This window comes from Cibotium barometz, chromosome 32 (assembly GCF_041138505.1).
Source record: "Cibotium barometz isolate CiBa-2024 chromosome 32, ASM4113850v1, whole genome shotgun sequence".
Classification (NCBI taxonomy): Eukaryota; Viridiplantae; Streptophyta; class Polypodiopsida; order Cyatheales; family Cibotiaceae; genus Cibotium; species Cibotium barometz.
This window is the reverse complement of record NC_141077.1, coordinates 42,590,024-42,603,981: the sequence shown is the minus strand read 5'-3', so window position 1 is coordinate 42,603,981 and position 13,958 is coordinate 42,590,024. Positions and strand designations below refer to the sequence as shown.

The 13,958-nt window shown below is 41.8% G+C and overlaps 1 protein-coding gene across 1 annotated transcript; it reads left to right on the top strand.

Moving 5' to 3' along the window:
• The first annotated feature begins 2,672 nt into the window (after window positions 1-2,672).
• Window positions 2,673-13,942, top strand: LOC147620216 (uncharacterized). The gene is made up of 6 exons (XM_086772604.1): window positions 2,673-2,771; window positions 2,900-3,941; window positions 8,002-8,111; window positions 8,226-8,357; window positions 13,657-13,671; window positions 13,820-13,942. Exons 1-6 carry the CDS (start codon window positions 2,673-2,675, stop codon window positions 13,940-13,942), a joined length of 1,521 nt encoding a protein of 506 aa, XP_086628730.1.
• The last annotated feature ends 16 nt before the right edge of the window (window positions 13,943-13,958 follow it).

The window sequence follows — 13,958 nt, the reverse complement described above, 5'->3', positions numbered from 1 at the left end:
GTCTTGTACGTTGAAATTAAATTTTGTAATGCCATAAACCATACATACATGTGCTCTTATGTGCGCAGTTCATACTACCTACTAGCATCGACCATTGTGCAAATAAGAGTTTGAAAAAATGTATTTATAAGATGGGCGAGCTTGTGAGGTATGTAAAACCCATGTCAGATCACCCTTCATAATACCTTGCAAAATGAACGTGCATGAGGTATAACGTACTATTTATTTATTTTTCCGATATGTTAGTTCCAAAGCAATTGATCCAGCCACGTTGGATGATGCGCGTGTTATGGCAGTGGAGGTGGTTTGTTTGGTAGAGGAGACTTTTCCGCGAACCATTCTCACAAGTCAACTACATCTCATTGTGCATTTAGTGGACGAAATCGCTTTATGTGGTACTGTGCATGCACGTTGGATGTTCTTCCTACAGCGCTTCATGAAGACCTCAAAAGACTTTGTGAGGCAAAGTGCAAGGCCTGAAGGAAGCATGGCCGAGGGTTGGTTGATACAAGAGTCTCTTGTATATATTTCAAAATTTCTTGGTCAGGTGGACAGCTCTTTGCCACGACTATGGAGCAATGAAGAGGACTTGAGGATGACCTCTATTGTGCCTCAAGGAAAAGGACAGAGTAAAGTAATTGACAGAACATTGATTGATGATCTCAATTTCACTTGTATCCTTAATAGTGATGTGATGAGCAGATGGGTTACAAGATATGAGGATGCAAAGACAAAAAGGCAAGCAGAAAGACCTCTCTTTCGGAGGCAACATGGCTCTCGAAAGGCGTACCCTAAGCATCTAGCAACACTTTCGAATGATATCCATGTTGATTGGTTGCATGAGGAAATGGAGAGAGCAGAGAGCGACGAGGGGCTGCATATCACGGCGGAAGAATGTGGGAGTATGCACGAGGATGCATGTTAAAGGTACATAAAACTAATGTTTTGCATTAGTTGTAAGTGATTTGCTTTTAATATTTATTCACATTGCTTACACAAATATTCCTTCTATTTTGGTCCAATGCACTATGTTCAATGCTATATGGTGTGAAGGCAAGCATTTTCGAACACAAAGAATTGATGAAAAGAGAAATACACAAGATTGCGGTGTCATTAGTAGCTTTGAGGGAGCTAATGGAAAGATGGATGATTATTGTGGCATAATCCAAGACATATTTAGGCTTGACTTTCGTCGCTTCTTTGTGTATGTTTTGGATGTCAAATGGCAAATGAACGTGGTGGAAAAAGGGCCTGATGCAACGATAAAACGCCATGCAAGTGGCTATGTAACTATTGACTCTACAAAGTTTTGGCAAACAAAGAAAGATAGGCTCGTATTGCCACAACAATGTGAGCAGGTATGCTTTTTTTTACTAATGTGTTTCATGTACATATATATCTAAGCTCGCGTACCCCTTGACTTTTGATATGCTAATTAATTACTGTACTATGTGTATTTGAGTAGGTTATCTATCTACCAATGGTGCATGACATTAAATGGTGGTACGTCATCCCTATTGCACCACGTTCCAAAGTGATGTATAATACATTCACTGATATGGAGCATATGGAGGATGTAACAAGCCGCAATGAAGATGATGTCAAACATGCCAATGAAGATGTTGTGATCGATGATCAAGAAATAAGAGATGATCATGATAATGAGGATGAGCGTGCCATTTCTCATGATCATGAGAATGACCCTACCATTGAGGATGATGGTGATGTTGATGAGAATGATCAGGACATTGATACCATTATCAATGGAGTACAGAATATCGACAGTGGAATAAATTTAATTGTAGCCTTACAAATTGATCAAATGGATATTGATGTTGATCGTTTGGCAAGGATGGATCTTATTGAAGATGAGATCGAACCCTAACCAATCCGTCACTGTACGTTCTAAATTGATGACATTTCTATCATCTCATATGCATGATTTATTTTTGATGACATTTCTATCATCTCATATGCATGATTTATTTTTGAATATATTTCATTGTTGTAAATGCATGTAGTGGGATTGTGTAATGATGTATACTGTAATGTACTATGAGATGGTTTAAAGAAAATAGTTCTTAATTTTGTAAAGGAATTCAGTTTTTCTTCAGTTTTTCTTTACCATGCGTGTATTAATCCGTGTATGGTAGCGTGTATTGATCCGTGTATAGTAGCGTGTATTAATCCGTGTATAGTAGCGTGTATTGTTCCGTGTATGGTAGCGTATATTAATCCGTGTATGGTAGCGTGTATAGATGCGTGTATTACTGCGTGTATATAAACGCGTTTATACACGCGTTGATAAATGCAAATATACACGCGACCTTAAATGATAAAATACACGCGCCCGATTCTATTCAAATACAGGCGCGACCATACACGCTGTCGTGCTGTGGCACGTCTATGAAGTGAAAGCATGTTCATGGAACAACTTATGTGGAATCTGGATTTGTTGCAGGCCTGTCCGGAACGTGGTTGGCTGCAGATGATATCAGCTACTTGGCATCGAATGTGTGGGCGCGTCAAAGAAAGAAGGGGCACTTGAAGCTTTATTGAAGTGTGTATGGAAGGAAAGGTAGAAAAAAGTAAAGAGGGGCCATATACCTTGGACTTGGTGTGAAAGGAAATAATATAGTGGCCATTTTTCAAAGTTAAATAAAATAGGAAAAATGAACGTGGAAAGGTGGCGTGGAGGTAATGAGCTGCTGCCAACGTGGATTCTCGAAGGCGGGCTGGAAGGTCACCGAGGAGCAGCGTTTGCAGTAGCCGTAAAAGGGAAGCACTGGTCAATTGGAAAGAAAGGGGGGGAGGAAGGCGGTTCTCAGGCGGGCGGCGGCTGCTGCAGAGAAAAAGAGAGGTAGCCGCCGTGAAGTTGGAGGGCTGGGTATTTGAACAGGCGAGGGCAGAGACGAGGAGGGGCTTGCTGAAGGTCGAGAAGGGCTTCTTACACACACGCACCCAATCGATTGACCGCAAGTTTCCTGCCCTCTTGCAAAAAGCCCAGGATGACTTTAAGGAATTTTTGGATAGCTTGGTGGTCCATCACCTTTACAAATCCAACTCCTCTGAGAAGGCTGCCCCGCATCACCCATACGAGCACCCCTCTGCTGGCGTGCCCAACCCTCATAGTGGAGTTACTGCTCTTCACCGCGGTGTTCAATGCGATGGCTGTGGCATGACTCCAATTGAAGGTCCTCGATACAAATCGACCAAGACGTTCAACTATGATCTTTGCTCCACTTGTTTCAAAGATCATGGGAATGAAACTGACTTCCAGAAGCTGGAGCGCCCGGCTTATCATCCTCCCGTCCATGGCCATTACCGGCGTCCCTGCTTCAAAAGAGGGCCTAGACCATTTGGGGGTCCTCCAGTTTGCAGAGCTTCCTTTGCTCGTGGACCATATGGCTGGAAGCCTGAGTGTGCATTCAGTGGGCAGCAATTGAATATGTCTCCAGCAGGTGAAGAGCACAGGAAGTTGGATGCTAGATTTGTGAAGGATGTGACTATCTTTGATGGGACAGAGCTGGCTCCCGGCACCAAATTTACCAAGATATGGCGCATGTCTAACATTGGCACCCTTCCTTGGTCCCAAAGCACTCAGCTGGTACATATTGGAGGAGATGTTTTGTGCACGGAGGCGGCTGTAAACCTGGAGTTACCTGAAGGTGGGCTTCCTTGTGGGGAAGATGTGGAAGTATCAGTTGACCTCACAGCACCTAACAAAGCTGGGCGTTACGTTTCTCACTGGCGCTTGACATCACCATCAGGGCAGAAGTTTGGTCACAGAGTATGGGTTGTGATTCAAGTTGTTCCTCAGGGTGAACAGTCTCCTCAACTTCAAGAGTCATTGAAAGGTGGGGAGAAGAGCAATGATAACTCTGTGATTCAAGTTGTTCCTCAGGGTGAACAGTCTCCTCAACTTCAAGAGTCATTGAAAGGTGTATGGGAGGAGCTTTGTGTTGGGGTCAGGAGTGCATTCATACATGTTATATTTATGAAGGATATGCTGTATGTAATGGCTTGGTGCATGATGAGGGTGTGTTGTGCTCTGTCATGAATAATATTGATGCCAATGCAGTATGTTATCGGGCCTAAATCAGTCTTGCAGATTTGGTTACTCATACATGAGGTTTTTGAAGCTTTGCATGATGGTAAGCATATGATTGCTGATGATAATGAGATCGTCTATGTAAACAGCAACGATGAGCAAGTTAGTTTCATTGAGAAAGGTTTGAAACCAAATGATCTCCTGTACACCATGTGCTAAAGCCATGTATCAAGCTTCTGCAGGTGATACCCCTTGAAGTTCAACCACTACTCTCACAGCCAGACACCCAGTGTGTTCCCGGCTAGACCGCACACGTCACGACAGCTTTGGTGAACCCGACGTGAAACAGCTGGGGTGAGAGTAGAAGGGGAATCATGGGTGATCAATAGGAGCAGCAAGGATTTCCTCCGGACGTCAACACCATGCAGATGTTTCAGGCATTTGTGCTCTACATGCAACAGCAACAGGCAGTCGAAAGAAGGCTGGGTGAAGTGGGAAAACAAAGGTAATGTTATCTGATTTGAATGCTGGATGAAAAACGATATGATATCTGGAATGTATGGATACATGCAAGATGACATACAAATCAAGATGATGCTTGAGGAAAATTAGAGCAAATAGATACACAATCAGGGCTTTCTGAAAGGCAGGTACAAAAATGAAGGAAATATACTATAATGATGCTATATCTTAGCTGCTTGGAGAACTTCTAAAGCATGACAAGGATGCAAAGGAGGTAAAAAAATAATGGCAGACAAAGCAAAGAAGGCTATAGGGGCCTATGACACTGATGCATTTCTCGAAAAGAGAGAGCCAGGAGCTTATAGGACTTGTAGTCTTCCATAATAAAACTATTAGGGAAGAAGAAGGATTACAAGGGCTTATGACACTTGTTCACCTCAGGAGAAGGGGGTGGCAAGGAGCTTGTATAGACTTGTAGTTCTCTCTTAGAACTGTAGAATGGCAACAAGGGCTTGTGACACTCATCCTTCTCGACAGCTGAGGAAGGAGAGGAGCTTGCAATGACTTGATCCATTCTTGCCACTTCAAGGGCCTATGACACTCATCTATTCCAATAACCAAGGATAGAGAGGAGCTTGTAGTGACTTGAAGCTAACCCTTTGTCTCAAGGGCTTACGACACTCGACCTTTTTGATAGCTGAAGAAGGTGAGGATCTTGTATTGACTTGAGGTCTTCCCTACAAGTTGCAAAACAGTTCTTATAGGAGGAGTTGGATATCAGAACAAAAGATTCTCTGCAGGAAGATATGCTATGCCAGTCTGCTGATACAGGTGATTCTCATTTTATTGAGGAAACACAACTCGAACAACTTGCTGGTAGCCCAACAGGGTTGCTGTTAAATGTGGACGAGTTGGAAATTTCAAATCTAGAGCTCAAGGCTGAGGTGGACCGCCAGAGGGGAGACATGGAGATTCTTCAATACGAACTTGAGAAGAGCTGTGATATTGTCGCAGAAGGATCCATGCTAGAATGGTTGATAGTGGGTTTGAGCATGATGTAGAATTATAGACTTCCCTTATCAGTATGTATGGCAAGTGTGAGAGTATCAAGGCCGCAGTGAAGGTCTTTGACAAGAAGCATGTACAAAATGTGGGCTTATGGAACACCATGTTGGCTGCTTATATCCAGCATGGGGATGAAAAAGAGGCCATGCAACTTTATCGACGCATGCAAAAGAAGGATCTTGAACCAGACAAGGTGACATTTAGTACCATTCTTAGTGCATGCTCTGTTCTGGCAGATCTACCCGAGGGCAAGGAGATCCATGCAAGCATCAGAAATGCAGGATTGCAGTCAGATGTCATTATAAGGATTGCCCTTATCAATATGTATACAAAATGTGGGGGTCTGGAGAGTGCAGCCAGGGTGTTCAAAACTTGGCATATCAAAGATAAGAGATATGGACTACCCTGAGCGTAAGGCACCAGCTTCTGAGACAACAGGGAAGGTTAATGTCAATGGGGGTTCAACCTCATTATCACTAGAAGGTTTGAACGAGGATGATGTTGGCTTAACCATGCAAGATGGGCAATACTATGATGCAATGCTATCTTTTGCAGATATTCTCGACACTCATGGGGAATCTAGAAACACAGTTGTGGACTGCTCTAAGAACAATCAAACTGTATTTTACGAAAGTAAAAGCTGTGAGAATTTCAACTAGGGGGATGCCAAACCAACACTTGTGCAAGCTGCATTAGCTGGCAAAGAGAATGGAGATGGAGTTTTAACAACCCTTGAAAATAGGCTTCTTATGAGCAGGATGATCAATACAGGAAATTCAACCAGTCAGGAAAGCCTTGATGAGAATGTGGGTTCAGAGGATGAAAAAGCTGAAGATAACGTGCCAAAATTTGATAAAGCTGAAGGCAAATCAGTATAAATTTGAATGAAGATTAGCCTATATAGCAACTTGGTGGCACATACCGGAGGATGTGCAGGTTTAGAGGGGGTCGATGTCGTGCTGTGGCACGTCTATGCAGTGAAAGCATGTTCATGGAACAACTTATGTGGAATCTGGATTTGTTGCAGGCCTGTCCGGAACGTGGTTGGCTGCAGATGATATCAGCTACTTGGCATCGAATGTGTGGGCGCGTCAAAGAAAGAAGGGGCACTTGAAGCTTTATTGAAGTGTGTATGGAAGGAAAGGTAGAAAAAAGTAAAGAGGGGCCATATACCTTGGACTTGGTGTGAAAGGAAATAATATAGTGGCCATTTTTCAAAGTTAAATAAAATAGGAAAAATGAACGTGGAAAGGTGGCGTGGAGGCAATGAGCTGCTGCCAACGTGGATTCTCGAAGGCGGGCTGGAAGGTCACCGAGGAGCAGCGTTTGCAGTAGCCGTAAAAGGGAAGCACTGGTCAATTGGAAAGAAAGGGGGGGAGGAAGGCGGTTCTCAGGCGGGCGGCGGCTGCTGCAGAGAAAAAGAGAGGTAGCCGCCGTGAAGTTGGAGGGCTGGGTATTTGAACAGGCGAGGGCAGAGACGAGGAGGGGCTTGCTGAAGGTCGAGAAGGGCTTCTTACACACACACACCCAATCGATTGACCGCAAGTTTCCTGCCCTCTTGCAAAAAGCCCAGGATGACTTTAAGGAATTTTTGGATAGCTTGGTGGTCCATCACCTTTACAAATCCAACTCCTCTGAGAAGGCTGCCCCGCATCACCCATACGAGCACCCCTCTGCTGGCGTGCCCAACCCTCATAGTGGAGTTACTGCTCTTCACCGCGGTGTTCAATGCGATGGCTGTGGCATGACTCCAATTGAAGGTCCTCGATACAAATCGACCAAGACGTTCAACTATGATCTTTGCTCCACTTGTTTCAAAGATCATGGGAATGAAACTGACTTCCAGAAGCTGGAGCGCCCGGCTTATCATCCTCCCGTCCATGGCCATTATCGGCGTCCCTGCTTCAAAAGAGGGCCTAGACCATTTGGGGGTCCTCCAGTTTGCAGAGCTTCCTTTGCTCGTGGACCATATGGCTGGAAGCCTGAGTGTGCATTCAGTGGGCAGCAATTGAATATGTCTCCAGCAGGTGAAGAGCACAGGAAGTTGGATGCTAGATTTGTGAAGGATGTGACTATCTTTGATGGGACAGAGCTGGCTCCCGGCACCAAATTTACCAAGATATGGCGCATGTCTAACATTGGCACCCTTCCTTGGTCCCAAAGCACTCAGCTGGTACATATTGGAGGAGATGTTTTGTGCACGGAGGCGGCTGTAAACCTGGAGTTACCTGAAGGTGGGCTTCCTTGTGGGGAAGATGTGGAAGTATCAGTTGACCTCACAGCACCTAACAAAGCTGGGCGTTACGTTTCTCACTGGCGCTTGACATCACCATCAGGGCAGAAGTTTGGTCACAGAGTATGGGTTGTGATTCAAGTTGTTCCTCAGGGTGAACAGTCTCCTCAACTTCAAGAGTCATTGAAAGGTGGGGAGAAGAGCAATGATAACTCTGTGATTCAAGTTGTTCCTCAGGGTGAACAGTCTCCTCAACTTCAAGAGTCATTGAAAGGTGTATGGGAGGAGCTTTGTGTTGGGGTCAGGAGTGCATTCATACATGTTATATTTATGAAGGATATGCTGTATGTAATGGCTTGGTGCATGATGAGGGTGTGTTGTGCTCTGTCATGAATAATATTGATGCCAATGCAGTATGTTATCAGGCCTAAATCAGTCTTGCAGATTTGGTTACTCATACATGAGGTTTTTGAAGCTTTGCATGATGGTAAGCATATGATTGCTGATGATAATGAGATCGTCTATGTAAACAGCAACGATGAGCAAGTTAGTTTCATTGAGAAAGGTTTGAAACCAAATGATCTCCTGTACACCATGTGCTAAAGCCATGTATCAAGCTTCTGCAGGTGATACCCCTTGAAGTTCAACCACTACTCTCACAGCCAGACACCCAGTGTGTTCCCGGCTAGACCGCACACGTCACGACAACACGCTCGTAATTTATCACGTGTATGAAACGCGTGTATGGCAGCATTGTCTTGTAGTGCACCAATGACATAGGATGCACAACATTTGTGATGAGTATCCAATATACGTGACCACCCTAGTCATTTTCGCTAGGAGGTGCACCATGCATCTACACCATTCAATCACTAGAAAGAGAAATACCATCTCATTGTTGATTACTGCCTCCTCATTGTAGATGCTATGGGTAGTTATATGAACACACAAGGAACGATTGAGCCATGGTAAGGTAGAATCTTAGCATGGAGACACATGAGATATGATTGCAAGGCATGATGTGAGTGGATCAAGAGATGAGATCACTTGCTACCACAAGGATATCACCAACAGCATGCATGATAACCTAGCATTGATCTTTATACACCAGCACAAGAGGGTAGACTGTGTATTAGATATCAGCAGGGAGAGCATGCATTATGACCTAACATTCATCTTGATGCAAGTAACACACTACGTATCCATAAATACCACATAGCCATAAACATGCCAAATAGGAAAGGAAATTTCATTATCAATATGCATCTTTCATACACATACATAAGCAAGATGTATATTGATAATGTAAAGTTTTGATCATGCATGTGCAAAAGAGACAATGGAGAGCATTACTGAAGAATAAAATAAGCGATGATGGCTTCTGAGAAACACCACAATAGCTCAGGTTTGATGTGGGTGCGGATTGCAGTGTCCTCAATAGAAACCTGATTTCCCATAGTGAAAAAACTTCTTATGTGATCAAAGCATATGGGTCAAAATACCTATGTGCATGTATACATTTGCATATGGGAGCATGCACATATATAAGCAAGATGCATATTGATATACATACATACATAAGCAAGATGCATATTGATAATGGCAAGGTGCATATTGATAAATACAACATGGCCATAAACATGCCAATTAGGAATGGAAATTTCAACATCAATATGCATCTTTCTTGTACCTATTGCTATCAATATGTATCTTTCATATACATACATTAGCAAGATACATATTGATAATGGCAATGCACATGCATGTGCAAAATTTGAAAAGAGATGGAGATCCAAGAGCATTTACCTGAGTGAGTGCACTGTGCAGGCAAAAGTTAGAACATGAGGCCATGGGCGACCCAGGCGAAACTTGGAAATGTTTAAAGCACCAATGTTAAATCAATCCCTCTCGCTCTCTCTCTCTCTCTCTCTCTCTCTCTCAGTTCACCCTTGCTCTCTGTTGCGCAGACTTGCCAGTTGTAGCCTAGGCCTTGTAGTCTCGCGAGACTACAAGAACCAGAACCTATGCCCGCACCCGTGGCCCACAATAAAGTTGACAATTTACAAGAAGTCATGAATAACGATTCAAAGCTTCAAGGCTCAAGCCTCGGCCGAGTGCGTCCTCAAGCCTGAAGGGCTAGGAGCCTAGCACCTAGGGTAGCAAGCTAACTCCTGAGGCCCCCCCGGGCATGCCCTTGTAATTAGTAATTAAAGTTTACTATTTTACTAATATGTTAAATGTACCTATTAATAATATATATTATATACATGATATAATGATGTTAATAATTATATAATTATATATTTAAATAAAGATATTATTTAAATAAAACTTTAATTTAAAGACTCTTCACATTCCCAACCCTTCGTATAAAGTATGTTTTTATGTACACCTTTAAGATAAAGGCTACCTTATTATTTTGGCCCTTACCGAAAAAAAGCGTATCTTGTCCTTAACCAAGATTTCTCAATTATAACTAGGATTTTTACACTACAAGCTAGGTTATGTGAGCTTTGCTGAGGTGAAAGGTTAAAGAGAAACCTTTTAGATGTAGTAGGAGTCTGCAATAGTATGTGTAGTACAGTGAAAAACCTCATCTCTCTAGAGACCCAACTAAACCACCACTAGGAAGATTTGGCAACAACCCCAAATGCATGGCATCATGCTTGATTTTTGATGGGCACCCTTGCCCTTCAAAATTGAATATAGCAAGTAGTTTTATATTTTAGTGTAATTTTTGACTGGTATTTTAAAATTTTGCAAATATTTTATTGCTAAAATGCTCAAAAACTGGCATGACGCCCATAAAAAAGCAACTATGCATGGCATGATGACTACGGATCACAACCACCTTCATCCACATACACTATAGATCGTTGAACACTTGTTAAAAAAAATCTATTTCCAACTACATAGAGATGGAGAACAAACTAGCATATTGATAAATAAAAGATACAAAGTTTCATTTCTCACGTAGATGCTATAATGAAAGGGACCTTCTATAGATAATAGCACCCATTTAGGAAAGTATCATGTGCAAAGTCTACCAAGATCGATATCAAAGCTTGTTGCTAGAGAGCACATGTGGGTACACACCATCAATTTGTGATTTAGTTTGCAATAGTAATTCAATATTGTTGTCCATCTGTCTTGCTTTAAGTTTTTTCTCTTAGAAGATTGCTTTGTGTTTGTGTGAATGCACAAGTTATATTTTTAAAACATGGTATTGAGTGCAAGCTGTAGACAAGGATTGTTTGCAAGTGGCTTTGTGGTAATAGATTTTGTGAAATAGTTCAACCTACAAATAACACAATCACAAGGGTTTCACCACCACTGATTGTTGCAGAAAAGTTAGATGGGACCAAATTATACACTCTAGAAGCTCAAGTTAAGATCAACGTACCATAGTGTTGTACCACAATGTTGGAGATCGCTATTGGGCTTGATAGGAGGCCATAGTGTATTATGGATCCCTAACATAAATAATTTTAGCAAATCCATATCTTGTTTTGTTTTGGTGTAGAGAAAAAAGGATTGAAATGCTCTATGTGCCATTGTCACTAGCATCACAAATTCTATTTTTTTGACTTTGATTCAGCACATGAATTGTACTTCAAAAACCTGGTTGATTCTAAGGAACTAGTATGACACTACCATTAGGGAAAATTGAGACTTATTTTGGGGCCTTGTAAGATAATCCAGGTCACCCTATTTTTGTGGCCCAAAATTTAGGAAAAGGAAGGATTTTCAACCCTTTTGTGTATTTTTGTAGAGAGAGATAATCAACATGGTGGTCCAGACCTTCTTAAATGCTCAAGAATATATCATCGTCCTATGGGTGCATAATAAATATCAAAGGAATAAAGGCGCAATATGTATCTATAGGTAAACGAGCTCTCATTAATGCACTTTTTGAGTTTGTTTATTTCCTCTTGGGTGAAGGATTTCCCTTCTAGTGACTTTTCCCTCCCATTTTAGGCATTTAAGTGCATTTCTCGTGAAATCATGCTATTGCACGCTCATCATTGTGCTACATTGTGACTTAGTCGCATCACGTTGATATGGGAGAGAAGAGGAAGCCATATCATATGCATATTGATCTTGAAGAAGAATATGCACCTTTGAAGAAAAGAAAGCAGCCCTAGCTTTCAATCAATGGAAGAGAGAAGGAAGAGATGAGAGCTTCAGGCTCAAAGCATATAGACCTATAGTGTGATGGATCTATGCATCCAAATAATCCTCTAACCTCAAGCACACCCTCATTCTCAAATCCAACCTCATTGATTAGATATGTTGGCGATGGTCACCAACAAGGACTGCTTGGTTATTGCAATGAACTAAGCCAATCTAATAGAGTTCTAAAAGACTTGAATTCTGCAACATAGTTGGATTATAGTCATTTTCAACAAATGTACACCTCTCTTCAAGAAAGAAGTTCACAACTCTTGTGCAAAATAGAGTCTCAATCTAAAACAATACATGAGCTTTACAAGAAATTACAAGTTGCACATGTAAAAGCAACATGCATTGGTAGGAGAGCAAGAAAAAGGAATCTGAGGAACATAGAGCAACTTAATCCAAGTGGTGGAGTCGTCAAAAAAAGAATAGAAGCTGCATGGTAATAAACTTCTATATTTCTATGATACAACATTTAGTGCATGTAACTTGTAAATTTATTACAAGACGAATTCATTTCAGATGTCTCAAACATCCAAATAAAGAAAACATGGGATTTGATCTAGCAACCAGACAATATTGCATGCTTTTATCTTTAAAGATGGTAGGCCAGATGCTCAGGGAGAAGAAGTATAAGAAAGTACTACGAATATTCATAGAACAGTTTACAAAGAAAAGCCAAGTGTCAGATCTTGTTTATGCATGAGATCTCTACTATGTACTTTATGCTCTTATAAGCTCTATTATGTACCTACCAGAAAAATATCTAGCTGGGTTTTGCACGTATCATCTACAACCGCAATTCCATGAAGTTTTTTCATGATGTCTCCAATGGGAAGTAACCTCACGAGGTGAACTAGCTGAAATGATGTCTCAAACGAATGTCGCCCCGAGGGAGTTGCTAGAATTACTTGTGTGGCTGGTTGTCCGGAAACCTTCTTTAATCGGGTATGAGACTGCACTCTTCCATTTGCTTATCAGCACTACTGAATGGCTTCTCGCATACTTATCTAGCATTGCAAGTGGTGGCTTAATGCATGCTGCTCTATGCATACATGCTTAATGCATCTAGGGTTATATATAGGCCTAGGGTTTAGGATTTATGTATAAGCCCTTATGCAATAGGCTTATGCATAAGCCCTTATTCATAGACTTATGCAATAGCCTTATGCATAGGCTATGCATGCATGAAGTTTAAATGTGTAATTAATCACTTTTTCTCATGTTATGTTTTGTAGGTCTTGCATTGTTGTCCTCTCCTTTGGCTAACATTGTCGAGGTAAGCTCTCTTATTCATGCAACCTCATGTTTATTGCAACCTCATGTTTATGCATAGAGATATGGGGCATTATTGTAGGCCATCTAGAATGTTGTTTAAGTCAAGTTAGGTGTGGTTATCCGTGATTAGGTGGTTATAGTGGAGGGGGAGCCCTCAATCTTTTCACTATCCTTCTCTTGTAAAAGAGAAGTTGTCTTTGGCTTTAATAGTGGGGGAGCATGTAGAAAGTCCGCAGAAGCTATCATCCAAAAGGAGCATTGTCCACCGTGCTTGTCTAAGCAATATTGTGGAAGGTATCAACAATGTTTGAATATCACATGTTGCCTTGTTTGTTTAAGCTTTAAGAATTCATCTGTTAGAGAATTCATATATTGTTGTCATCTCCTTCAGCTTGACATTGTCGAGGTAAGCTCTCTTATTCATGACACCTCATGTTTATTGCACCCTTGGCTATCGGGTTTAGGGTTTAAGTGTATGCATAGAGATATGGGCATTATTGTAGGCCATCTAGAATGCTGTTTAAGTTAAGTTAGGAGTGGTTATCCGTGAGTAGGTGGCTACACCCTCGGACACTCCACGGCATGTCACACAAACCCTGCCTACTACAGCTTGCTCGACTACTTCCAGTGTCGTAGAAGACGAGATCTTTCGACGGGTTGCTGCCGTGGTGTGGTGACTCCACAGACACTTCT

Excerpts from the sequence above, each read along its gene's own strand:
- LOC147620216 (XM_086772604.1), top strand. The coding sequence starts at position 2,673 with ATGAACGTGGAAAGGTGGCGTGGAGGTAATGAGCTGCTGCCAACGTGG. Across the intron at positions 3,942-8,001 it reads ACTTCAAGAGTCATTGAAAG|GTGGGGAGAAGAGCAATGAT; the intron begins GTGTATGGGAGG and ends AGTCATTGAAAG. Across the intron at positions 8,112-8,225 it reads GGGAGGAGCTTTGTGTTGGG|TATGTTATCAGGCCTAAATC; the intron begins GTCAGGAGTGCA and ends ATGCCAATGCAG.